This window comes from Micrasema longulum, unplaced genomic scaffold, assembly GCF_059751315.1.
Source record: "Micrasema longulum isolate JH-2025_06_02 unplaced genomic scaffold, ASM5975131v1 h1tg000322l, whole genome shotgun sequence".
Lineage (NCBI taxonomy): Eukaryota > Metazoa > Arthropoda > Insecta > Trichoptera > Brachycentridae > Micrasema > Micrasema longulum.
Window position 1 is genome coordinate 463,076 of NW_028277526.1, and position 26,931 is coordinate 490,006.

At 32.4% G+C, this 26,931-nt stretch overlaps 2 protein-coding genes across 2 annotated transcripts in view; one reads left to right on the forward strand and one right to left on the reverse strand.

Moving 5' to 3' along the window:
• Window positions 1–1,613: 1,613 nt before the first annotated feature.
• Window positions 1,614–26,931, forward strand: part of nudC (nuclear distribution C, dynein complex regulator) — a 129,748-nt gene continuing 104,430 nt past the window's right edge. Inside the window, exons 1-4 of the mRNA XM_088224965.1 lie at window positions 1,614–1,833; window positions 3,364–3,441; window positions 3,512–3,734; window positions 9,754–9,905. Coding sequence (XP_088081091.1) covers window positions 1,759–1,833; window positions 3,364–3,441; window positions 3,512–3,734; window positions 9,754–9,905 — 528 coding nt within the window. The 5' untranslated portion in view covers window positions 1,614–1,758. The remainder of the gene's footprint in view (window positions 1,834–3,363; window positions 3,442–3,511; window positions 3,735–9,753; window positions 9,906–26,931) is intronic.
• The window catches only part of LOC148282502 (uncharacterized), a 29,702-nt gene continuing 18,063 nt past the window's right edge, over window positions 15,293–26,931 (reverse strand). Inside the window, exons 2-4 of the mRNA XM_088224967.1 lie at window positions 19,356–19,499; window positions 16,980–17,451; window positions 15,293–15,664 (exon numbers count right to left, since the gene is read on the reverse strand). Of these exons, the coding sequence (XP_088081093.1) occupies window positions 15,627–15,664; window positions 16,980–17,451; window positions 19,356–19,499 (654 nt within the window). The 3' untranslated portion in view covers window positions 15,293–15,626. The remainder of the gene's footprint in view (window positions 15,665–16,979; window positions 17,452–19,355; window positions 19,500–26,931) is intronic.

The window sequence follows — 26,931 nt, forward strand, 5'->3', positions numbered from 1 at the left end:
AAAAGATGGTGACCCGGATGAAAAGGTGCATCGAAGTCAACGGAGACTATGTAAAAAAGTAGCTGAAAGTCTAAGCTTTCTAATGATGTATTGCTTGTTGTAAATAAAAATGGTTTTCATTGTGAAAAAAAATAGGGAAACTTATTTACGGACAACCCTCGTATTTACTTCAGAGACTCAATTTAGGAAATACATTTGTGAATTAAAGTATGTTTACTGTTGATAATGACAGTTGATTATGGGCAATATGTCAGGGCCGCAGCAGGCATCCATTTAAAGTTTTAGTTTTTATCAAGTAGAAGTCGATTCAAATTTTACTCCATATTGTAGTTTTTTCTCAAACGTGAACACTTATTTCGATCTTGGCTTTTCGAAAATTCAAACTACTCGATTTCTTTTATTAATATTGAACTTTCAGAAGTTATTTATTGTAAGTGATCCGATCACAAGTAGGTACATATTTACCGATTTTTCTAAATCAAATAGTGGCGTTGTATCTTTCTTCTTTTGTGAACAAGACATTTTTTTGGATATTTTTATACTCCCCCCTTTGCTTTCTAATTTTAATGCTGAATGCATAGAAATTCTTGCATTTTTAATCTACATTTTTAAAAAAATATTCGCAATCCGCTATTTTTACTGATTTACTGAGTTGCTTTAAATTAATCTACTCATCCCCATTCGGTATAAATTATTTATCCGCTGTAATATTTTTGCTTCTCTTTTTTAATTATATCACTGTGCCAAAAACATTGTTTTCGCCGACATTCCAAGCCACATTGGAATATCAGGCAAAGAAAAAGCGGACTCTCTTGCGAGATGGGGTTCCAAAATTGGTAACTTAATATACGACTGGATTACTTTATTTTATTTTCTGTTGAATATGTTTTGTAAGTTGAATTATAAAAAGTAAAACTTTTTTTTAATTGGTTGGTTGGAATAAATTGCCATATGGCAATAAACCCGCCAATGTACAATTAACATTATATACTCACAACAAACTAGAAACCTTAAAATATATATTTTTCACTTAAATTTAAATTTTTAAACAACTTTCATTTATGTTTTTTTTTTCCTTCTCTTTTTTATACTTTCATAATTAACATTAGATTTAATTGCTTTTTAATATGGAAACTTCACTGGTCCATTAGAATTAAGTCCAATTGTGTAAAATATTAAACTTTGTAACTGTACTGTATGTTTCCTGAATAAAAGAAAATAAAAAATTAAAAAATACTTTTTTTTTTTGCCAACAAACAAACCAGTGTTGATTTTTTTGATAATAAGTTGCCTTCTTTCATACAATCACTGAATCAAATTCAATTATAAATACTTTTCTCCCGTTTCCACCCCCACCGAGTCTACTCTATACTAAGAGTAAATACATTTGATACTCTAAGACTATATACCATTGTGTCTTTCTACTTTCTTTTATAATAATTTTCTATGCAGAAATTTTGAAATGCCCATTGAGCCAAAACCACCTTTACACTTGTAGAGGGGGTTGTGATTGAGCGGATATATAAATAAAGAAATCACATCTAACCCCGTTTTTCAGTTATTTTTTATGGTTCGCACTTACGAACACTATAGAACACTCGAGAAAGTTTTATCTTTGCTCATAATACAAAATCTGTGACTTGAGTCACTTGACGCTTCGATTCAGTTTCGATTTTCTGCGAATTAGGAGCCAAGTTCTGTTAAACGTCAGTGCCGGTGTGAAGACATTCATCGATTTGCAAATATCATAAAAGAAAAATGTCTGAGGATCCCGAAAGGTTTGACTCAATGCTACTCGCTTTGGCCCAGCAGCATCCCGGTGGTGTAAAAGAAGTTAGTGTATTTTATACATTTTATCTTACAGCAACATAATTCGGAGGGAATAACATAACCTTGTTGGTTACCATGACAATATGAATTTTCGCAAAATAGTAAAAAAAAAAACATATTTTCACAAAGAAAACTTAAGATTTATTCAGAAAATAATTATTGTTGTATTCAGTACCACACAACATTAAAAAAAACCATTTCGAACCATATATTTATATTTTAATTATTAATATATTTTATTAATTAATCTATCATATTATTTATTAAGTTCTAGACTATTCTACAAAATGATCGTGTATACAGGGATGCGGTTACGTAAAATTCGATAAAAATTAGCGCCTGTCTATTCAAGAATATATTATATTCGTGAATATCGACCAGCTAATTTTCATCTTAACTTAACTGGACAGCGTCATAACACAATACCGCATTCCTCCCGTACTCCCTAAACGTAAACTCCGACTATATCCACATGATATAGTACACATTAAACGTTCAGGAAACAAGATTTTGTGATTGTCCGATTTCTAGAACATCTTAATTTCTGAACCAAATGAGATAATTTTAACATATAATAAACTTTCAATGTAAAATAATAATTATTTTGATAATAGTATATATTAAAACAGAGCATCTGGGTCTGCTGACATTTTTTGCATTAAAACAAAGTGGACTACAGATTTTTATTTCAACTTAAAAAAACATTTTTACGACAAAAGTGAGCTTCGGTGTTTTATTCACATATAAACTAGCTTATAGCGATAATTTCTGCTTCTTTAATTTCAAAACGGCAAAACGTGGACTCCTGTGTTTTCACCCAATCAATGAGTGTTTAATTAGTTTTAAAATAAAATGACAGTAAAATGATTAAGTGACATTTTACAATGTCATTTGAAATATTTCTGCTTGCACTACGTTCTAAAACAGGGTTGCCGGTTACTACACTTCAAGTTCTGATTTCAAATTGAATTAAACTTAGTGGTGATTATATTTCTTTCATTAAAAAGTTTTTTTTCAATTACGTCTGCGTGCATGAAATGCTCGCAGAATATAAAAATAGTAGCAACACAAATTGTAAAAAAGTTATTCATAAAAAATGTTCACCTTATTTTATTCAACAATAAAGATGCAATAATATCAATAGCATGAATTGAAAAATTAAAAAAAAAACATTTTCATTTATTTTTGGTCAATGCATATTTTTTTACTAAAATAAAAGGTAAGTATACCAGTAATATTTACATCATGCATTGATATATAATGTAAATATTACTAGAAGTGCCTCTGTCAGATTAGGCATCAGAAAGTACTCTTTCATAACGTTACGCAGTAATATGAATCAAAGAAATATGCATATCTTTTTCTCATACGAATGTTTTCATTTGTATTGTGATTTGCTATCTCTTTTTCAAATAGCTGAAGGCAATGCAATATTTGCCGAATCTCAGATGCAGCTAGTAAGGAAATAATGTGTCTTCGTATACGTTGGTGTATGGTATTTTGTTAAAAATAATTGATTCAATATGTTTTCAGCTACTGGACACAGTTGTCAGTTTCTTGGGAAGAAAAACTGACTTCTTTACTGGAGGGGAAACTGGAGCTTGGGAAGAGGTGAGAACATTCTATAACTGTGTAACGGCAATTGTTTCTGTGTCAATTTTTAATTTTATACCTTTTTCAGCTGGTGATGGATGCATTTCGTAAACAAGAGAAATTATCAATTGCTGAATTAGAAATAAAAAAACAAGAAAAGGAGAATGCCGAAAAACGCCGTAAAGAATTAGCTGAAAAAAAAAGAAAAGAAAAAGAATTGGAGAATGCCCATGCTGAGATCACAGAACTTACCGATGCAGAAGCTGAATTATTGGAACATGATATTGAAGAACAAAAGCACAAAATTCAAGGTAATTAGAACTTAGTGTTCATTTCGTGTAATAATCATCTATTTTTATTTCAGCTTAAGTATTAGATACATAAGTACATTATCTTAAGTTAATTAGTCTTTTTTTCACTATAAAAACTTGTTCTTAGGACTATACACTTTTTTTATCTTTGTTGAAATATCATTCAAATATTGATACAAACTAGCAGGTAAAAGTCGACTATCACCAACTGTTACATGCTGGGGAATTCGGTCCTTCGGTCCTCGGTTGATTAAGATCTCGGGCACCCTAAAATATTGCCCCTTTGTGTCTCACAATTTTTTTTTGCTTTTCAGAGCTATTTGAATAAAATAAAGAAGAATCTGTCTCAAAATAATACTACCAAAACAACAAAAAAGTCACAAATATACCTATATAAATAAGCAAAAAAATAACGAAAAAATGAAAAACTTAAAATGTTAGATTAGTAAGCAATTAACATTGAAAACTAAAAATCTGTAATTTATAATGATGACAGTCAACTATGGCCGACTGTTCCATGCTAGTAAATTCGACTCTTTGGGTCTCATTTAACCAACCTTGCGGCCCTTAATCAATCTATCCTGATGGCTTTATTAAATCAGCTCTTAGGGCCTTGGTTAATTAGAACCTCGGATGCAATATATTGGTTTTGAATAATTCATATTTGAATCAATGTTCATGAATCTTGCCGCTGAAAGCTTGAAAGTTATCTATAATAATAAAAGACAGATCACAATTTTATAAGAATAGTGACACTATACAAAATTAGTTAATTTTGAGTAGTGTCACTTGTATTATTTTTTATATGTGTTTTATACAATTCTTACTTAAAAACGAATATACTGTTTAAGATAAGCAATTGGTCTATCATGCGTAGTATTGGTTTTGATTAATCATCACTTTATTTTGGTCTTTCGGAAGAAAAAAAGGATTTGGTTTAGTATCACACTTACGGTGATATTATGTTATTTAGGATACAACGGAATTATTTTAGCAATGCGAAGATGTTTGTCCGCCTCGTAGTGTAATGGTCAGCGCAATTGCCTACCATGCAGGAAGACTCAGTTGTGATTCCTGTCACCTGGATTGGCACCTGAAGCATAAAAATGATCATATTACCTCCATGTAATAAAATATGACCTAGATATGCTGCGATTGGTGAACCAATGCAGTGCATTATGCACTATGCAATATATATTAAGTATCTATTTAAAAAATTGGTTAGTAAGTGATAAAAATTTAATTGCAAAGAATCTGTAATTTAAAATAGTAACAGCTGTCACCAACTGTTACATGCTATTAAACTCAGCTTTCCAGGGCGTAATTAATTGATCTGTCTTAATAAATTAATAATAAATCTGTCCTCATGGTTTTATTAAATCGTAAATTGGATCTTAGGGCTCGGTTAACCCTTTATTGAATATTTGTTTCGGTTGATTTGTATCTTGCAAACCGAATAAAATACGTTATTTTTTAAGATAATAAATCTATTGTATTTGAAAAAGCTGAGTGGAAAACTGATTTACCCCATACTCTTGTGAAATCAGACTTATTAGTAATATGAAATATTTGAAAATATATTCGGTAAAGCAAGCAAAGAGTATGCACTTAACAAACTTTTTAATTTAATAATTTTTGTAACGAAAAAACCTACAATCTTATGAAAATAAAACATTTTCGGAAACAAAATAAAATGTTTTTAGTAAGTGAGCAATATTAGAAATTTAAGAAAATAAGCATTATAAAATAGCATTTTTCTGCATACTCTTTCCTAATATACACAACCATTTCTTCGTACAAGGTAAAATTACGCATGTAATACAATATTAATTTGCCTTACACAAATCACTATTAAATGCTCCAAAACCAATGTAGTCAGTGCACTTATCGTGTCACCACGTTTCACATGTTGAACATTGGATCCAATCCACTTCTTGTGGTTCAACGTTTACCTCTTTGCTAGAGGGCAACAACTCGTTGGCTAGTTTAATCATCTGAACTCATTGGTCTACCTTCAGTTTTCTAAATGGCAATGCATTTTATGTATCGTCACCTTCATTTGTAAAACTCGAAAGTCCACACGTGGCCAAAAATTATATTTTGGCGTTTTCTGTTAGGAATTCAAATAATATATATGTGTGTAAAACTTGCATATTCATACAGTGTTCCATTATTCAAAAAAGGTATATATTTTTTACAAAATTTGCTTCCATTCAGTACTGAAGTAAAAACTGTTTTTACTCTCCCCTGAACAAAAGTATGTTTGGGACTTGCGAGTTTTACAAGTTAGGCCGATGATAAACTTATTTTATGAAACATCATTAAGTTTTTAATCATTGGAAGTACCCTTTGTGGAAAAATAGCCTAGTAAATTAATGATTCTTTGACTTTTTTTTTTAATAGAAAAAAATAAACCTTTGCATTCTTACGATTTACCAAAATATTTGTATTTTGTGGTCCATTTTCAACAAGTTGTTAATAACTCACTATTGGAAAATGGCAATCAAGTTGTGGTAGAGTCAGGTGCGAACCTTGGACCTTTGATCCGTGAGTTCACGATACTATCCACGGAACAGCAACCTGATTCGTGTACTTTTGCTATGTACTTTTATTAACACCAGGAGCAACTACATTATTTTCGATGAATGTTTCAAATAATAATTTTGCATATACAAAACATGATGATGTTGCCTAACTAAAGACTGTCCATCGATCCAAATCGAAAACAATATTCAAATACCTATTTATCAAAATTCCGCATATCCTCACAATTTATGTAATCCAAAACACAAAAATAATGATGTAAATGTACATTAGGGTGTCCCAGACTATAAGGGCAATTTTTTTTTACAGATTAAGACACGCATACCCTCTTATTTTGTTCCATTTGACCTTAATAACTGAAATAATAAATATCATTGAAATCGTATAGCGATAACCCATGCCGACTTGATGTCAAACTTTGGATATAAAAGTTTGTATGGAAACCATAGGGGAATATTTTGACTTAATATTTATTTTGTAAATAAAACAATGGTACTTTGATTATTGTATCATATTTATTATGTATTATACATATTAGTTATTTAAAGGACATTATTAATTAAATTTTCTTTTTAAGGTTTGTTTTTTACAGTCAGGATATACTTTTCTGTGTTCTTGTACGCAACATAATAAATATTGTTTTTGTTCCTCGTCCACTGTGATTAAGCCATGAAAGTCTTGCATCAACTTAACAGCTCTTTCAGCCGTATCATTAACTGCTTTCAGTGACTGCATCTTCATTTTAGCGTGTTGAAACGAAGCATTAGCAGGCCACGAAGTAGGACACTTCATGATAAAACTGTCATCAATTTTGAGTCGCCTGAAAAAAGATCTGCTGTTCATGGAAACAAAGTCATCGATGTTTTTTTCGAAAAGAGGCCCGCTAAGTTCTTCTCTCGATGGAATGTAGCGTTTATTGTATACCGATGAATTTTCTTTGGCCAAATTAGCAACTATTTTTACCTTACTTTCTTGGTTAATATCATCGTCAAATAGAGACCAGATAGACACTTCGTCTGCTAAATACCACAAATGCTGGCAAAACTTCTGTTTAGCCGCTTTTGATATAGTTTTGTCGACCATTTCGTATGCCTTCACAGCCTTCAAAAAGCACAAGTCCTGGTAGGGCGCTTTTACCGCTAAAGTGCATTGCAGCCAAGGCTTGACATAGGATGTCGCGATAAACAGTCAGACGTCTAATAGAGCTGTTTTGTCCTTATTTGACATTTTGCATTGAGAGCTAAACAACAATATTTTTAATGAATAAATAGCTCTCGCCATCCATCTTGCTTGGTGCATGGCGCCTGGAGGCCAAATTTTAAATTCATTAACTTTATCTCCGCCAAAAAATATTATGCAGAGCTCTATTAACTCTCGATAGTCATCTTTTACAATTTCTTTGGTCAATTCAGTTCTGTAATACTCTAAAAGTTCATCAATTTTAGAATCGTTCAGACTTAATAGCGTTTCTTTGTGGCTTTGTATCTGCTCTACATTGATGTTTTTTCAGTAAAAATTTTTGAATAAAGGGATATCGGGACTTGTAGTGACTTGGCTGATTTTGGCCTCGAACACAGCTTTTAGTACCAATTCGTAGATGTGATGGCGGCAAGCAAAAATCAACATTTCTCTGTTCAATTTCTGTTCGAGAAGCACACATGCACCATTAATTCGGCCTGTGTTAGATGCAGTAGTATCACAACAGAGGATCTGTGCTTTATCTTCAAGATTCCAGTCAACAATAGCATTCCAAACTGCTTGTGCCTGTTCGCTTCCCGATGAGTTTTCTAATTTTGGCACAGCAATAAGTTGTTCTTTACTATCATATGAAATAACGATTGGTAGACGTTGCACTTTAGATTTGCGTACATCTAAAGCCGGCAACAGTTTTCCATCCCAGTGGACAGTTACAGTATCTGGTACATCGTTTTGAAAATTAAGTTTTATAGCTTCTGCGCACTGTTTTCGCTTTTCTGTACGAATTCTTTGGATGGAGGACTTGCTTTTAGGAAATTCGTCAGTGTTGTGGCCAAGTGCTTCAATAATTGCTTCAATAATAAAGACAGAATCTCTCATACTTAACTGACACCTGTCTAATGCCGCCACCAGTTTCGGAGTAACGAAATTTTTCTTCACAGAAGTTTTAATAGTATCGGGCTGTTTCCTCTCAATTGGAATGGACAAATCTTCTTGTAAGTCCGTTACTTCAGAATCAGAAGATGAAGTTTCTTGTAATGGCTCATGAGAAGACGTAGAGGGTGTTATGGATGCCAAATAAGTGGCCAGCCGCTTTTGCTCCTGGATATTTCTAAGACTCGCCTTTTCCTCCTTTTCTGTAAATTTTTTGTCCACTCCAGCTAAATGGCTGGGTCGTCCTGGCTCTCTCAGCTTTTGTAAGAAAATCTTATCTTCATTTATCTTTATTAATTGAATCGCATCGGCATGGGCAATATCAAACAATTTTTTTGTATTTGTAACAAACTCTTGTCAACGCTGCTCAAACACATCTTGAGTTTTGTTTGCATCTTTTTGCAAATTTCTCCAATCTTGGTATAAGGCTACAAGTTTCTTAACACAGTTAGGTAAAGATTTAGTCGGTATACGTGCCTTTTCCCAATAAATAATGCACTCACGAATAGTAAGATTTGCACTTTCATTGACGCTTAAATTGACTTTGCGAATATTATAAAATAAAACCGCCAGCACTTGTCCGTTAGAGGGAAGTTTAGAACCTGTAATTTGATGTTTTATATCCCCAACCAAAAATATTTCCTTTTTAGAACTGCGTAACTCCACAGACATGTTGACACAACGAAAACAATGCGTTCACTAATAATAACAAATACGATATAACAAGCACATTAACACTGAGTTCGCGCGCGCCGTACTATGTAAGTTCTGACAAGTTCCGATGCAAGTCAGCACGGGTTGCCGTGATTCAATTTACGTGAAATTTTATTTATAAGTGTTTTGACATCATTCAAACAAAATTAGAGGGTATGCATTGAAAAAATAAATCTTTAATTTTTCTGGGACACCCTAATGTACATACCTAATTTGAACTATATATAATAATTATTGATATCACACTTTCGATTGTGTTCATTTAATATACATATATATACGAGTATGTACTCAAATCTAGCAATAGCAAAGCATTGTTGGGCTCAGCTCGTATGTTATGAAAAATACTTTGTAAAAAATGTTTTTATAACAAGAGTACATTGAAAAATGAATGTAATTAACAAAAGACGTTTTATCTATATTTTCATTTAGGTATTATGAATTGCTTTATTTTTTCAATAAAATATAAATCCCAGAATTCGAGACGTGTTTAGTTACTTAATAAAGAACACAGTAACTGTGTTATTTTCTAATGATCTTTTTATAATTTTTATGTGAGCACCGATACATTTCTTGATAAAATTCTTTTGATACCTAATTAGAATTTTATAAACACAGTCTTTTTTTGCAGAAGAAGATGAAGCACCCGCCCGCGATGCAGAAAAAATAATTGACGAAGACGAAGAAGAAGATCCCAAGGAGATGGGTAAAATCAAACCCAACGCGGGCAACGGGTGTGATCTGGAACATTACAAATGGACACAAACTCTGGAAGAAATCGAGGTAGGTGGTTAACATTTACCTGTTGTTAATATATTGCGTTGTGGTCCCGTGGCTAGTGTCGTGGACTCATGAATCGCAGGTCCGAGGTTCAAACCACACTCTACCACAACTTGATTACCATTTTCTAATAGTAAGTTATTTACAATTTGTTGCAAATGGCCCCCGAAATTAAAATATTTTTGCTAAATTATATGAATGCATTTATTTCTTTATTCCTAGAAAAAAATGTCTTCTGGATTTTTTGTTACACTCGTGTGATTATGTTTTTTATTTTTGAAATACTTTCCAATGTACTGGTCGACCAGCTAAAGAATGCCAATAGGTATATGAGATCTGCTCACTATCTTAATCTATTGTCCTGTATGGAATATTCACTAGCCTGGAAATGTTTCATCTAATATACAGTAGTCAATCACAACGTCAAAACCAGGAGACAAATTCGGGTAAACAGATGCTGATCATGGGCAAGACCCTCTAATACCTATCTGAATTCTGCGTCTGAATCTGCTCTTTATATGGACACATTTTAACAACTTAGTTTAACATAATGAGGAAGTTCAGTGTTTTTTTTTTAAATTTGTTTATAGACCAAAGTTAAACTAAGCCAAAAAATTTTTAAAAACATTTTTATGTATCATTTTACCAGAGCTATGATTTTTTAAACTTTTGTGTTTCTAAAATAATAATAATAATGGTTTGTTAACAAAAATTACAATATTTTTATCTACTACATACATACTTAGGTAATAGATTTCTCTGGATTATGTCTAGTCTGCCTAACTAGGTACAACCTGTTTTAAGGCAGACATTTTTGTGCAAAAATAAACAATAACATGACTACCTACTATGACTCCGCGGAAACCGGAAATCTTTCACGACGCTCTTATCATTGGTTGATTCATATGAACTAGTGACGTTGTTTAAAGTTGTTAATTTTTATAAATTTTTCACACGTTTTCAAGAAACAATGCATTACAATTTAATGCTCTAATTTTTACCGACGTAAGAAACTTTTTTAATATCCAATTTCCCGCAGGGCGTAATTTCCTCATTTTTGAGTTATTTTCTTAAGTCATTTATCTAGTATTATGAAATTTCATTTAGTTTTATAATAAAGTCAACAATATTTTGAGTTTGTCGACAGTTTGTTGACATGGACTGGATTCAACTCCTTGGGGAGCTATTAATATCAACTTCCTGGGGAGCTGTTAATATAGCCTAGTATGTAGATGAAATAATTCAATAAGATGAATCTCACCCGCATAAATGAAGGTTTTAGCTCTTTAACTTCACAAACATTAACAGATGAAAGAATTGTGGGAATATAGATGTTCAAATACGGGCAGAATGGTGAATGTTACACCTGTAGATGCCAAGACTTCTATATTACCTTCTCTAAAATGTTCTTCATCTCTGTTGTAATATGTTACTACAATAAAGTTGTTTTAATTTATGTCATTTGAATTCAGTACTTACAAGTATTATACCTTTAATTTAAATTCAGTAAAACTACCATGTGAATGAATGCAGTTTATTGGTCGTCACATTCGCACTTGATGTGTTTCAACTTGATTTGTATTGCAAAACACTAGACTAATATTTCTAGAAATATGCATTCAACCCTTTGACTGCAGATCCCGATCATAGACGGGACACAGCGCCGTGCCACCAGTGTGGAACTTGAACATACCCGTTTTCAATATTTACTTGCTCTTAATGTCCTCTGTACGCATTTGTATGGAACTTTTTTTGGTTCTTTCTACAGATCCATCTTTTTTGTACACTGGGAATTTTTATTTGACATTATGCTATTATTATAAACATTTCTTCTGATTCATTTTTCATCGATCGAGCGGCTACAGTCTCAGCCCGCTATCGTACGCGGTTGTTGTGTCACTGTATATACCACGTCCGCTCGAGTTGGCGCATTCCTGAGAGTTCTGTAGAGTGTTGATGCATTGCTAAAGTAAACATTGTTTTCTTTGCAACGCTAGTAATTATTATTAATTGTTTCTTATGTTATCTAAACAGACCCCGATTCATGTTTCTTCTTTATTGAGTTTTTTATTTAGTGCTACAATACTTGTATTGGTTTTTTAAGAAACCCTATTTAAGTCAGTAAGTCTAAACTTTTCAGAACTCACACAAAAACTCATCGCCGTTCAGGCAAAAGTCATTAACCCAAACTACATCATTTTAAAAAATCGCAATTTGAAAGTTTGAAGACCAAGGAAAAATCAGATTGTTAATAATAATTCATTTATGTCTTTTCAATAAATTACACTGGTTATTTTTCCTTCTGATACATTAAAAATATATTTGGAAGATTTTTAATGAGGCAAGGTGGCTAAACTTTTGTTTAGTGTCTTTTGCTTGTTTATAATTTGTACAATGCAAGCTATAAGAGTTAGGAATAATTATTATAACATTGTGGTTAAAAATGAATCTTTGTTTGAAAAAAAAGATGTTTTAATATAATATAATATAAGGTCACATAGTAAAAAAACAAATAATTTGTATTTTTAAGTAAGTTACCTTGGCGAGGTTTGCTTTAAAGAACCTTTATTTTACATTTTGAATATGTTTAACTCAAAACTGTTATTTTTAGGGTTGGTGACTTGCCTGAATGGCAACGAACTGTTAGCTATAAAAATCTGAATGAAATGTTTATAATCTAACTTTATAAAAAAGTAGCTAGTGTGTATTCTTTTATTACAAACTTTTGTTTTTTAATAAAATGTTGGTTTCTCAACAGAACGAAATGCATTTCAAGTCAAAGTCTAAGGTTTACAACTTTGCTTCTGTCTATTTTTTCCGGAATTCGAGGCGTTATTGTGAAAAGTTGGTTTTACATTTATGATTCACACTATTGTCCATTGCTGGCCACTACTTTCTCCATCTCCGCATCTTTTGGGCAGTGTATGAAACCCGTGTTGAAAAAACTGATCATCTTTTGAAGCGATCCTTAAATCAATACAAGTTTTTAGTTCTTCATAAGACAGGAAGTGCTGGTCAGCCAGGCCGTGTGCCGTTGATCGAAACAAGTGATAGTTAGAGGAAGAATACGGCGGGCGGAGTAGGACTTCCCATTTCAACGTTTCCAAGTATGTCTTGACCACTTTCGTAACATGGGGTCAAGCATTGTCATGCTGCAAAATCATAAATTAATGGCACAAAATTACGGCACCCAATTTCTTTGCTTCTGAATCATTCCCGTGGTTTTGAGACATTCTGAAATAGCTTGTTGAGTTACTCCTAATGATCGTGCCAATTCTTCTTCACTTTAACATGAGTCTTCATCATGTTGACTCTTCCTCTAATTCTATCTTAGAAAATCTTCTCTTTTCCACCGCTATGGCATAATATTCACTACACTCAGATACCCGCTCTGGACAAAACAGTAATCAATGTCTATAGTGTCATTATTTTTTGTACTTATAATGCAAACGACTCATATTAAATGCATACAACGTAACTTTATGGAATCAGGATATTCATGCATGGAAGTTGATTCTATGCATTTATATATTTGGATAATTTTTATAGCGCTGTTTTTGTGAAAATCACCTCAAGGGCGCATAGTGCTATAGAGTCAGCCAAAAAACATGATAATGTGTACACTCTTAATGATTGGATCAATATGTTAGTATTATAAATGTTTGTAAAAGGCAGATTTGCTGTTTATGTTAACAAAATAAAATGAGTAGAGATTTGAGGACATGCTAGATCTCAAATCACAGATCTCAAAAAATTATTGAAATTAAATTGTTTTATGGTTGCAAATTAAATGCTTGCGATATGAGCACGCCAGACCAGAAAAAATATTTTTAAGTATTCGTATAATAATGATTTAAAAATACTGTCAGTATTTGGGAGATGTCTGCTAGTAATTTTTCCTCCATTAAATAATTTATTCAAAAAAGTCCTTAATATGACCATGAAAAATAATTAAGATTTGGTGAAGTTGTGTGACACTGGAGCAATTCCTCGTGTGGTACAGATCACTTTCTAAATAAAAGAAGACAGAAGACAGCGCCAGAACCAAACTTGAATTCTGAATCTGAGGCAGAATAATATTTCTTTCCTTTTTGTCTTTTCAATACAATTATTTTCTATGTTTTGTACCTACCTAGTTAGTTTTCCAAAAAAACAATGTTTCCTTCTTAATAATATTAATTCAAAATATTTAAAAAAAAACATGTTTTAAAGAAAATTCGGTACATGTCTTTCATTTTTCTTACCTCATTCTAAGAATCATAAGTGACTATCTCCAATTTTTTTCTTTGATTCAAAACTGACCAACTGCTTTATGCGTTTTTAAAAGCTCGAGTATGAAAAAATTCTAAAATATTATTTCTTCACTTAGATAGATAGTAATAAACAACACACAAAAATAATCACAAGTCTGAATGCATTATTTTTTTATTGATAACAAAAGTGTAAAAAGATTTTACACTTTGTTAGTTGGTCATTTTCTCTTGTATGACAACAATATAAATAAATATACATAATTGAATTTATCAAGATCTGTTTGTCATAGAATTAGTATTGGTTGTCATGTTGTTAAAACTTTAAATGACAGTATAAGGTTAATGAGTAGGTATTCTTTTCTCTGTTAGAAAATTGTGGTATTCTTCTCCTCCATATTTTATTTTATTATTTTTGTGTGTTTTTTGTGTTTATAGGTGATGAGTGAGATAAGGATAATGAACCTGTTTGTCTTTCTACCTTACCATTGAATTCCAATTCTGTTTATTACACTTATTACAATATTACTAGAAATTGAAGTGAAGATTTAGAGTTGCGTCTGTTTGTAAAAATGCACTTGAACAGGTGTAACAATGTATGTACTACCTACTACAAATAATGTTTAGGAAAGGCAAAAATGCCCTACGGTATACGCATGTTATTGTTATCTATAATGTACTTAAATGAGTGCATAATATTATATCGTATATGTTTCTCCTTCTTCTTTCCACATCCAATGGTGTCTAGTAGGTACGTTGCATGGGTACACTGATTGAAATGCATTTCTATAATTTATTTCATTAGGGTAAGGTGACAATAAAAGGAAACTATGAAATATGTATAAACAACAGAACACCATTTTAAATTAATCATCCATCTTGTCGGGGATTGAACCCCCCCGACGTTATGGATATTGGCCTAAAGCACTGACCATTACACCATTTTTGCTGTACTACATTTTTTCGCTTAAATGTAGGTATTATTATTTTTGATACGTTAAGAGTTATGAAATTTTGCTGCACTCTTTAATTATAAAAGCAGTTTTTGTTAGGGATGTTACTCTTATGATGGACTAGTTTTGAAAAGCATTTTTTGTAAGGGATGTTACTTTTGGAAAATGATACGAAGACACTAATAAGTCGAAGGATTTCATATTTTGTTTAATTTCAAAATACACATATCACAGTTACATAAATTATAGAATAACACATTGTGTTAGATACACAGTGCTTGCTTAATGTAAATTGTTTGAGCAGAATGCATTCTTCTAGACGGGATATAAATAGGTTAGTATCAATAGTAAGCGTTACTCTAAAAATGGTGATTCTATAGCAGGTTGCAGCCGACCATCCTATCATCATTTTGTATTTCTATCTTAATTTATAGAAGATGATATAATTTTATTAGAACAATGAAAAATGATTCTTATTTGACTAAATAAAACATTTCATATCCATATCTGAACTGAACACTTCAAGAGAATCTTGATCCCGTATCTCTTCTCTGGCGCACTGAAAAAAAAGTATTCACAACAATTATTCAATAATTCTCCTATTAAACAATATTCAGTTTTAACACAATATGTACATATCCTATTATTTTATAATCATAAATTGCCTTGAAGCTACTTATTTTCAATTTAATGTTAATAGAATCTGTTTGTCACAGCATTTAAATGCACTTTTTCACCTTGGGGGTATTTACATGATACCTTCTGATCCAAAAATCAACGGATCGAAACTCCACATTACCACAATTTAATTTATGTTGTCACATAAACTTTCTCGAGAGTGCTATAAAAAAATATAGCTCGTACTTGCAAACATCAGGAAATTACAAAGATTTATCTTTTTATTTAAAATATATATTGTTAATCTGTGTGCTTTATTTCCAATCTATAAAATAAGTCCTCGCCTCGTAAGTACTTAAAATGAATTTAACGTATTTGTTTATATATTATACGTTTATGATTTCTATCCTTAATTATACTGCTTTCACACTTATAGATTATACAGACCGGGTATCATAGTTTAAGCTAAACCGAGTCTATATTGGAAGTATCTGTTTTTTCCTTTTTTTAAATATAGATTTAGTGTCTACTGTTATTGTACTCTAATTGTAGTGTTCATTTATAACATAAATTATTATTTTATTTTTTAAAGGAATAATCCGCTAAGCCTCTATTTTAGAGGCTTGTTAGCAGGTGAGGAAGAGAGGATATGGAAGGAAGTTATAAAAAATACACCACAACTCCCACACCAATTAAGAAAAAAAACCTTAGATTTTTTTCTCGCAACTGTCGGGAATCGAACCCGCAACATCTGTTTTACAGTCGGCTGTCTAACCAACTGCGCCACGGTGCCTGTCACGGCTTCACGAAGGCAAGATGATCTGTCTTGCGCTTCACGCGCCAGTCCAGGGACAGTAAAATTTTGCAACATGATAACCCATACCTGGGCCATGATTACATTTGGGAAGTTAACATTTATCTTCAATTTTATCTACAAAGTAAATTAAGTTTTCTATATGAAAAGCAGAATATGCATACAATTTTTAATTCCAAACATGTTCAATATAGGTTACCGAACGAGATACTTTAAATTTTCTTGCAAATATACTCATTTTCGTACACAAATATCAGTTTTTCTTTATAGACAGTCAAAGATAACTCTGTTAACTTCCCATTGTAATCGGGGCCCTGATAGTAATCACCTAGTTGAAAGCACTCATCCAGGGTTCTGATTCTATTCCATACACCCTGTATTCTTCATCCACATCAAAAACGTCACTTCGTATATATATATTTTTCCATAAAATAATACTCACTTTCTATGTAACAGATTGCTGCTAAAATACCCGCAGTAAATAGAACTGTCATAGTTACGACCAGCACTGTAATTTGATGAGTCTTTTTGCAGCACCATATTTGTTTCTCATTCTTTAGGCTTCGGCCGTGTCTCGTGAACCCATTAATGACAGTAAAATGCGTAGAGCTAGCGACTGATTCCGCATCTTTTAAATCTCTTCTTTGGTTCTCTGATGAAGCCAGTTTAACATGATTCCAAAATGGATCGGAATGATTCTGGAGGTTGATTCGATCATCCGGTTCCATCGACGTACCAAACTGTGACTCTTTATCTTGACCGTAGAGGGAAGCACTTCCCACAGAAGTGACGTACGAAGATAAGTTGGCCTGGTAATTATTGCTGAGGGTACTGCACAATCTTATTGGGGTGTGATGCTCGCTTACATTTGCAAGGCTCGCTGCACTAAGAAGAAGTGATCCTGATGACGCACTCTGAAAAATACAATTTTCTTTAATATCGAGTGTTTTGCTCACACATCTGCATATTAATAATTTTTTTTATAACATAAGTTTTGTCTGTTTTTTTCCAAATGAAGAAAACGAGAGGACCCAACAAAAAAAATCAACAATTTATTAATTCTCCTTCATTATTTAACAATGAATAAGTCAATAATTCATAGCATCTTTGCCATACACTTTGCAAACATCGCAAGCGGCTTTGGGAGCTTTATTCACTCGATTGAACGCGAACAGAAAGAGGTGTCGAAAATGCTCACTTTCGTCTGCTTGACATTCCATTTTGAAAGCTTGTAATCAAATAATACAATACATGCAACGTAAAAGCAAACACAATGTCTTATGGAGCAGAAAAATTTCTTTCGAATGACGTATAATTTTTTTAATTTTTTTTTTTTTAATTTTGGTACTCACTTTTATGTTAACACCCAATATAATAAAATCACTGCGCTGCAATAGATTTAATTATCTCTTTAATGTTCCTTTATAGATATTTATTTTTAAATTTCAATGTAACGAAGATTCGAACCTCAACTCTGATAAAATTTACAAAAAGTAGTGGTTTTTATATAATACATATTTCAATAAAGATAGATTCGTAGCAGTTTTATCGACTTGCCAAATATTTATTCTAATACTTAAGAACAATAAAGTGGGATATGCGACTCACAGTCTTCTTAGTTTGCTGATTTTTTGGAAAATCAATTCATTAAATGGCCTCTTATACCAGCCAATGACAAGTCTTAACCCTTGTATATGCCTGGAATTACATATTTTCTTCTCAAAAGTGTTTTTCCACTCTGTTGCAATTAATCGCACACCTGGTACAAGACTCATCATTACCCTTTTCTGCACCCAAGGTAAGGTGATCAGTCCTACGCCCTAGGTGCCAGTCTAGGATTACGAAATATTGCAGTTTAAAATCAACATTTCACATCCACCCGGCCAGGACGCCAAGAACGCTGGGCGAATGCACCAACCTTGATTTCCTTATTCAGGATTTCATTAGTACAAGACTATCATTAGTCAAAAAATGATCAAACTGATATTTGAACACGGTTACATGCACAATTTGAATATCTTTATCGTGCCAGACAATAGGAAAATATAACTTGTTTTACATTTTTAAAGTAATAAAGGTCTATGAATACTGTCCAGTAAAAAAAATATTTTTTGCTACTTATTTATTAGTAGCTTAAAAAATGTTCTTTCGTTTGGAATTTGAAATTCCCGGGAAAACAGTCATTGCATTGGCCATGCCCTTAATATGTCATGATTTATGTTAATTTTCCATTTTGTTTCTGACCGTTCAATTTTTTTTTTACATCTTCACATATCTCTATTAATTTTTAAGCGATTTTCTAGACATTTAAAAAAAAAATTTTTTTTTTAATAGTTATATATGAAAACATTTCTGCACAATAACCATATTGATTTTGAAAATACAATTGATTATTCTAAATCCATTTCATATATTTTTATCAGTATTCTTAGTATGTGATATTTTGCTATTGTTCTAGGTGTAGTTTCACACTTGAAAGTTTCAACACTCAAAAAGTTGATTTCTCAAGAAATAAATATTTTGACTTATGATAGTCTTGTTAGGTGTGACAATAAATTAATAAATCCATCCTTCTTGTAACTTTTTTACTTCTTCAAAGCATAATTCAATAAATCTTATTTTTTTAAGTTCGACCGTTGATTAGGAGGCAAATACCTTGCTGTTGTTTTATAATGATTAAACCTGTCTAAAGCATATCCTCGAATAATTATTTAATTGTTCCTAATACAAAAATCTGAAATCGCGGGAAATGAACTAGAGCGTTAGCTTTCACATTTATTATTAGCAGCTTCATTACGAGTATTGCAATAGTGTGTACCTGAGTGCTCCGGTTACTGGAGGAACCGGGGCGGTTCCCGGCGAGGGCAGGGCCCCCCGAGCTGATGCTGCTGCCCCCGCTGCCGCCCCCGCCGCCCGCAGACAGGGATGGTCGCGGGATGGACCATCGCGCCATGCTCTCCATCTGGAACAGACAAAACACTCTAATCAAGCCCTGCATTAATGATGAAGTTCAATTAAAATATTTTAACTCTTTCACTGCTGGCGCCGCGCGGAGTGCGTTGAATGTTACATGCCTGATGTGCGTCGACAGTTACATGACCGAGGTGCGTCGACAGTTACATGCCCGAGGTGCGTTGAACGTTACATGCCCGAGGTGCGTTGAATGTTTCATTCCCATCTAAAATCAACACTGCGTGGTCCCGTTTTCCATATCCCAAAACCCCAAAATTTTATTATTTTTTTAAAACAGTATCGCAATAAAATTTTCTGTATCGGTACATCTTGCGTTTTTCAAAAATAGTTGTCATATTTGTATACCATGCGCCCGAAGACAGCGGATACAACTGGGCATTTTTACGGGTTTTAGAATGGTCCGATTTGTTAATAACTTAACATTAGAAAATAGGAATAAAGTTGTCGTAGTGCCCTGGGTCTGCCCCCTTTGAAAGGTGGTAGTCCTACTTACGCCAGATATTTAACGTAACAGATATAAGTAAATAACTACTTGCTATATCGTATCAAAGAATCAAATTCAATGTTGCTAATGAAATAAACGAAATTATTAAAGGAATAGTTCCGAGATATTTTCAAAATAAACTAAAAAATAATGAGTTCTTTCATAGAAACTATGCAACAAGAGGATCTAAAAATATAAGACTGGAAAAGAAATCAAAAGCAATGTCCCAGAATTGCCTTATGTACAAGGGAATACAATTATTTGAGGAAATGCCAGAAAGCATAAAAAATGAAAGAAATGTAGATATATTTAAAATTAAATGTAAAAAGTATATATGTGAAAAGTATTAGGTAATACATAGTGTAAATAGTGAATATAATTAATGAGAATGTACATATGAAACAGTAAATATTATAAATTAGGATATTAAGTGTATAATAGTGATAAATAATGGTAGAATAAGTATAGATGTAGATATTGTGTTGTAAATACATATTAGACTATCTTAATCATAGAACTAAATAATAATAATAAAATAAATAATAATAATAACATATTGTAATGGGAACTGGGTTGTAGTCCCGTGGCTAGTTTAATGGACTCACGGATCAGAGCTCCGAAGTTCGAACCCAGCTCTACCACGACTTGTTTCTCATTTTCTTATAATGAGTTATTTACAAATCGTTGAATATAACCCCGAATTCGAAATACTTGGCGAAATCATAGCAAATACTAAAAAATAATTAAAATACATAAATAAATTGAAAAAAGTATTTTTTCATAAATATTTCGAATAAGCATTATTAGCGCCGATGATTAATTTCAGACACCACAAGTTAAGCGATTTTGGTGCACAATATCGGTATTGGATGACCGAAAAATAGATTGTTAAACTTTTCCTTTCACGTGTTTTTTTTTGCATCTCTGAATACCTACATTAATTAGCCGTGTCCATGAAAAATGCGGAAACGTAAAACTTATGTAATTGTAATTATTAAGTCACATAATTAATGTATAATATTACAACTCCCGTGCATACAGTGAGGCCCGGTCATCGATCGTTACAAAATAATTGTTTGGGCGTGAGCGAACACTAGTTAACTTACGCTTCAGAGTATATCTTCGGCGTCGTTTCGCCTGCAAAAAAGTGATTTTTCTTTTTTAAAAGTATTTTTAATTTCTCATTAAGATTACACAACTTTGTTTTTAAACAAAATTAACATTAATATTTGTTCATAATAAAATTTTATTACGTATTTTTCCTTTTGTTATAAAAAAAAACATCATCAAAAGGTTAATGGTATGACGGCTCTTAATTAATAACTCTGTTTTCTTTGTAATTAAATAGTTTATTTATCATTTATCGCTCAATTCACAATTATAAGACTTTTGCACAATTCTCACTCTATACAAAGCTGTCTCTAACCTCACTTAGCAATTCGTAGTGGCGTCACCAAGCTGGCGTCATCCCAACCCTTAGTAACTCCTGATATTTAGTGGTAGATTATGTAAGCTTGGACCATCGGCGCCAAATTCAAATTTTTGGCCCAATGGGTCGTAAGCTCAAAGTAATAATGCGTCAACCTAAAAAGAAGCCCTGTCACTATGTTTCATATAACGCAAGCGATGTTGGTTAGCAACAAATTGGCGGCCATTTTGTTTGTTTAACAACATAACGGTTCTATCGGATGCTTTTGTCGCGGTGCTTGGCTTTGTTTGTAAATAACTTGGATATTTACGTTATGTTAAATAAAAATCGACTATGGCGAATTGCAGTATGTTTGGTTGCAATAGGAGCGTCAAAGTCGTTAAAGGAAACAGTTTTCACAGGTAATTGATTTCGAATATTTTACCATGATTTATATTGATTTTTGGCATTTATTGTCCGACACGTGTATTATGTTGCTTAAAAACTTTGCTTATATCAACATACGAGGGTTGTCCGTAAAATAAGTTTCCCTATTTTTTTTCACAGTGAAAACCATTTTTATTGTTGCGTTGTCCAGATGAAAATGCCCTTATATCAACATATTTACTTCAAATACATTTTTTTCTCAATTTAGGAGATACATTTGTGAATTAAAGTATGTTTACTGTTGATAATGACAGTTAATTACGGGCAATATGTCGGGGCCGCACTAGGCATCCATATAAAGTTTGAATCTTTATCGAGTAGAGGTCGTTTCAAATTTAACTCGAAAACAGCAACATTAACCTTGAAATCGCATCTAAAATTACGTGTCCAAATTTCCGGCCGATACTATTCGCCGTTACGGAGATGTGACGGACAAGCAAACAAACTTAACACAGGACTTTGGCTCCATGGAGTTGGGATTTATGTCTCAATAAATGTAACATAAGTATATTGTGAATAAAATGAATAAAAAAAAAACTAAATATTTTAAATAAAAATAAATATAGGCGAATCATAGAAAAATAAATTGGAATAACCCTGCAATAATAAATACACAGGTACATATTTAAAAGTATTTACAATCCAAATCAATATTCATTTGGCAATTCTCGATCTAAGTACGGCCCATTGTTTTGCTGCGAACTGTAGCTAACTTAATACCCAATAGTCATAGAATGGTTATCCTACGTTTGGGCTTCTCTATAGCTTGGCGCATTATTACTCTGAGGTCGTAACAATTGTTTAAATTATCTCCTTATTTGTTTTAAAAATGCCGCTTAAAGGATATTGCAGGCGTAACGACGATAAACAGGATCTATAAAATATTGTTGTGGAAAATTTGCTTTATAGATGAATATTTTACTCTATTATCAACCTTTCTGGAAATCAAACCCATGGTTACGTAGACTCGTGGCATGCTTCCCAAACGCACTAACCACGCAACGGAAAACATCCGATACCCTCACTTCCTTCATTTAAATCTTTTGTGGCTATGATGTCACATGAGTCTATATAAAATACAATACATGATAAATATATCCTCTTATTTTTGTAAAATAATCAAGTCGTATTTCGCTTTAACGGGCATAAATTATAAGATTATTTTTATAAATTACAAAATGAACCCGGCAATGCTTTGCTATTCCTAGATTTGAGTATATCCATGCTAATATTATAAATACGAAAGTGTGTTTGTGTTTCCTTCACGTCTCAACGGAGCGATCGATTGACATAATTTTAGCCGGAGAGGTGAAAAGTAAAATAGGGTACTTATTTTTAATCCCGAATTTAAAAATAATACAATGATTTTTTTTTATAAGTCAACAATAAGCAACGTTATTGATGCAACGTCGCCACGGACTAACGGATGGTTGAATTTTTTTCATAGCGACAGTTGGGAGGACCGGCAATTGATACAAGATACTTTCTGTCCCGAAAAAATGTATCATTTTATTAGGAATTTTTTTTTATTGCTTAACGACAAAACTAATGAATTACCTAACTGATTTCTACCTAATATCACTTGAGCGAAGCCGCGGTAAAAGCTAATACTCTTATATACAGGATGTTCTTTAAACCCTGTCACATCCGAAACCACGATGATCAGTATGGGCAAGAAGACATATTAGCATATTAAAGAAAATTTCTAAAAATCAAATATTAAAAATAACAAATGGTTGCTCACTTCTGCAAAAGGAGAAGCGAGGGGGGCGCGGCCGCGCGGTTAACAGTGCGTCAGACTCACCCCTCCCCCCTCCTCGTTTCTCCCCTGCAGAAGTTAGCAACCAATTGTTTATTTTAATATTTTATTCATTCTAAAAAAATATTTTAATGTGCCAACATGTCTTCTTGCTTATACTGATCATCGTGGTTTCGGATGTGACAGGGCTTAAAGAACACCCTGTATATAAAATTAACACAATCGCACAATTTGAAAGCTCCCGGAAACAGATGTGTAGAATGTTTTTCCGTTGTATCCGTTATGCCGTGATTATGGAAATCGGTTATATAAACCTAAATATAATTGGCCGGTAGAGCAGATAGCAAAATTCGGAGCGGCTATAGTTTGGTGCGACCTTGATCGGGTCAAATAAATATTTTTTATTTCGTTCGTAGAGTTCGGTGATATAACACTTTTTGCTCGCTGTTCTATTAACGCGCGATCAATATTTTTTGTTCGCTTTATAAAAACCAATTCGCTAGATATTTACATAAATAGCTAAAAGTAATTACATCACAGGTGTTGCCTCACTGCCCCTTTACTAGGAACCTTTTAATTTATTATAAATGATTATTAATCATCCATGTAGGTGTAGCCTTTACGAAGTAATTGGACAAAGTTGTCGAACTTATTTTTTATTAAATTGTGTTTTCTGAGAAATTAATTATATACAGGTGCTGCTGTTATATATTATTCTACTTACTTATTATATACCTTTATTTAAATATTGTACAATCTTTGTTACAATATTGTATTGTTGGATGGGGTGGTGCAAATGCCAATACATTAAACCCTCTTAAAATAGTACAAAGATTAATTATTAAATTAAATTTAAAGAAACCCTCAACGTTCAATACTGAAAGTCTATACAAATTATTTAAAGTTCATACAATAGACGCTATTTATAAAATAAATTCCATTATACAAATTTATAAACAATAAAAAATAAAAGAATTTGAGATGAAAAAGTCACTCAGATACCAAAATAATATTAAAATCCCTAAATTCCACACAAATCATGGTCAAAATAGCTTTGTCTTCAAAGGTGTCAAAAATTACAATAATCTCCCCATTGAACTAAAAACTATTAAAACGAATATATCTATAAATTATTAAATTAACAAAACTGCATTAATTTTTACACACAAGCCCAAATTTAGATCCCTAAGAGCAGCGCTGTGATTTCTCGCAACCCCTTCCCCCGCCGCTCGGGACAAACCATTTCCGGTCGTCGAGAAAACGGGCTATCCAGATATTTAGTGTTTTAGTTCTGTAATCCTTGTAGTTTTTGCACACGAGGCTCTCAAAAGTACACAAATATTGGTCGCGGCAAAATCTTACATGACACCGAGATCGAACCGCAAGATGTTCATTCGCATTTACATTAAAAATTACATTTTAAGCTGTCCATAAAATTTCTTGGTCTGGAGGGGTAGACTGTTCAAATAACTTTGACACAACTAATTAATTAAAATATCGTTGATAGTGTAATATTATTAATTTATTTGATTTATTTGGGAAAAAAACAACAGTTTTTACATATATTGCATACGGAAAATAAGAATATATAGAAACTATAATTGTGAAAATAGTCGATATAAATTTTCCACGGTTATGAAAGCTGTTGATTAAGTACATTATAGGTATAAAAATAAAAGCAATTTAAACATTTAAAAGTGTTAGGCACCTAGAAGTTGCAAATAGAAAATAATAAAAAAAAAAAGTAGAAAGTACAAAACATAATAATGATTATTTCACAACTTTCGTATTATTTTTTTTTACATTAAAAATAATGCGCCGTAAGTTTTTTTGAGTTATTATGCCGTGTGTCATTCGTACTATTTACCGACTTTTCGGATGGCATTACAGCGTCCATCATCAGGGTTCAGGTTGTCCGTCATCAGGGTTAAGTACGAACGACGCTTAATTAAATATAATGTTCCCTCATGATAGAAATAAAATATATTATTTAACTATTTACGTCCAATATGCTTACAGCCAATCTGCTAAACCAAATAATTTTTTTACCCTCGAAAATAGACGCACTATATCTGAATTATGCTATTTATATAAATTATTAAATAATAAAGTAGACCCTTTTAACCTACTCTCCAAAATTAATCTTAATTTCCCCTTTCGCGTGACAAAAAATAAGTATTTATTCCATCTGCCAGTCTGTAGCACTAACTATGCACAACACTCTTTCCTCTATCGTTCTTGCTCTAACTATAAAGCTTTTTTTTCATCTATTGATATATTTTACACGCCCTTTAATTTATTTAAAAATAAATTAAGACTGATTTTTTCTGGCTGCGATATGATCCCACTTGCTATTAAATGATGCTCACACTTACACACACCTGAACACTTACTCCCACATACACACAAACACACCTATTTGTTGTACCACAATTTAGTATGTATGATTTTTATTTAGAAACTTCGCTGGTCTGTCCTTAAGCCGTATCTTTTTTATGTTATTATATATATATAAATATATATTTGTTTATTTTGCCATGCATATATTATTTACATCATAAAATTAAGCTATAACATTGGGAAAAATGCCCCAAGACTTCAGCGTCTGAGCGTGGGCCATTCCTTTTTTAATTATTAAAAAGTTTATAGCATACAAATTATAAATGTATTGTCGACTGTTTGTTTCTGTAAAATAAATAAATAATGACAAATATGATACTCCATGTACAATATTCATGGTATACCACAATTGCAACCTTTCCTCTAAACTGCAGAGCATTTTACCGAGAAAATGTTGTTTTTATTGCATTTTCCATAATCGATCTGATAAGTATTTGTACATTTATATATTTCATAATTGGGACAACGAAATCAATAAATTGAAAAACTTTTATCTTTGGACATTATTTGCCGATACTTATAAATATTTCAATTTCATGGTTTAATGTAATTTCATTTATTTCGTAATTATTTGCGCGAACTTAACGCCATTGGTCATTGGTTGTATTTTAAACGAGAGAATAGATTACGAGATGGGACTTCTGCGCTGCGCTTGAATTATGACCTAAACAGGAAAATGTTACATCAATATAATTACTCTTCAAAATCGGAGGCGTCTGGTGTTGTTCTTCTTCTAGTGCCTTGCCTGCCCTGCGCTACTTTTATATTTCGCAGCCAGGACGACTGCTTATTGATGTACTCACCGTAGTGATTCCTGGGAAAAGATGACCAGAGTGGTTTCCCGTTGCTTTCTCTAGTGGATTTTTCTGTCGGGGTTACCTTCCCTTAGCTGGTTGGTTTTGGTTTAAAGGCGCCAGAAACTT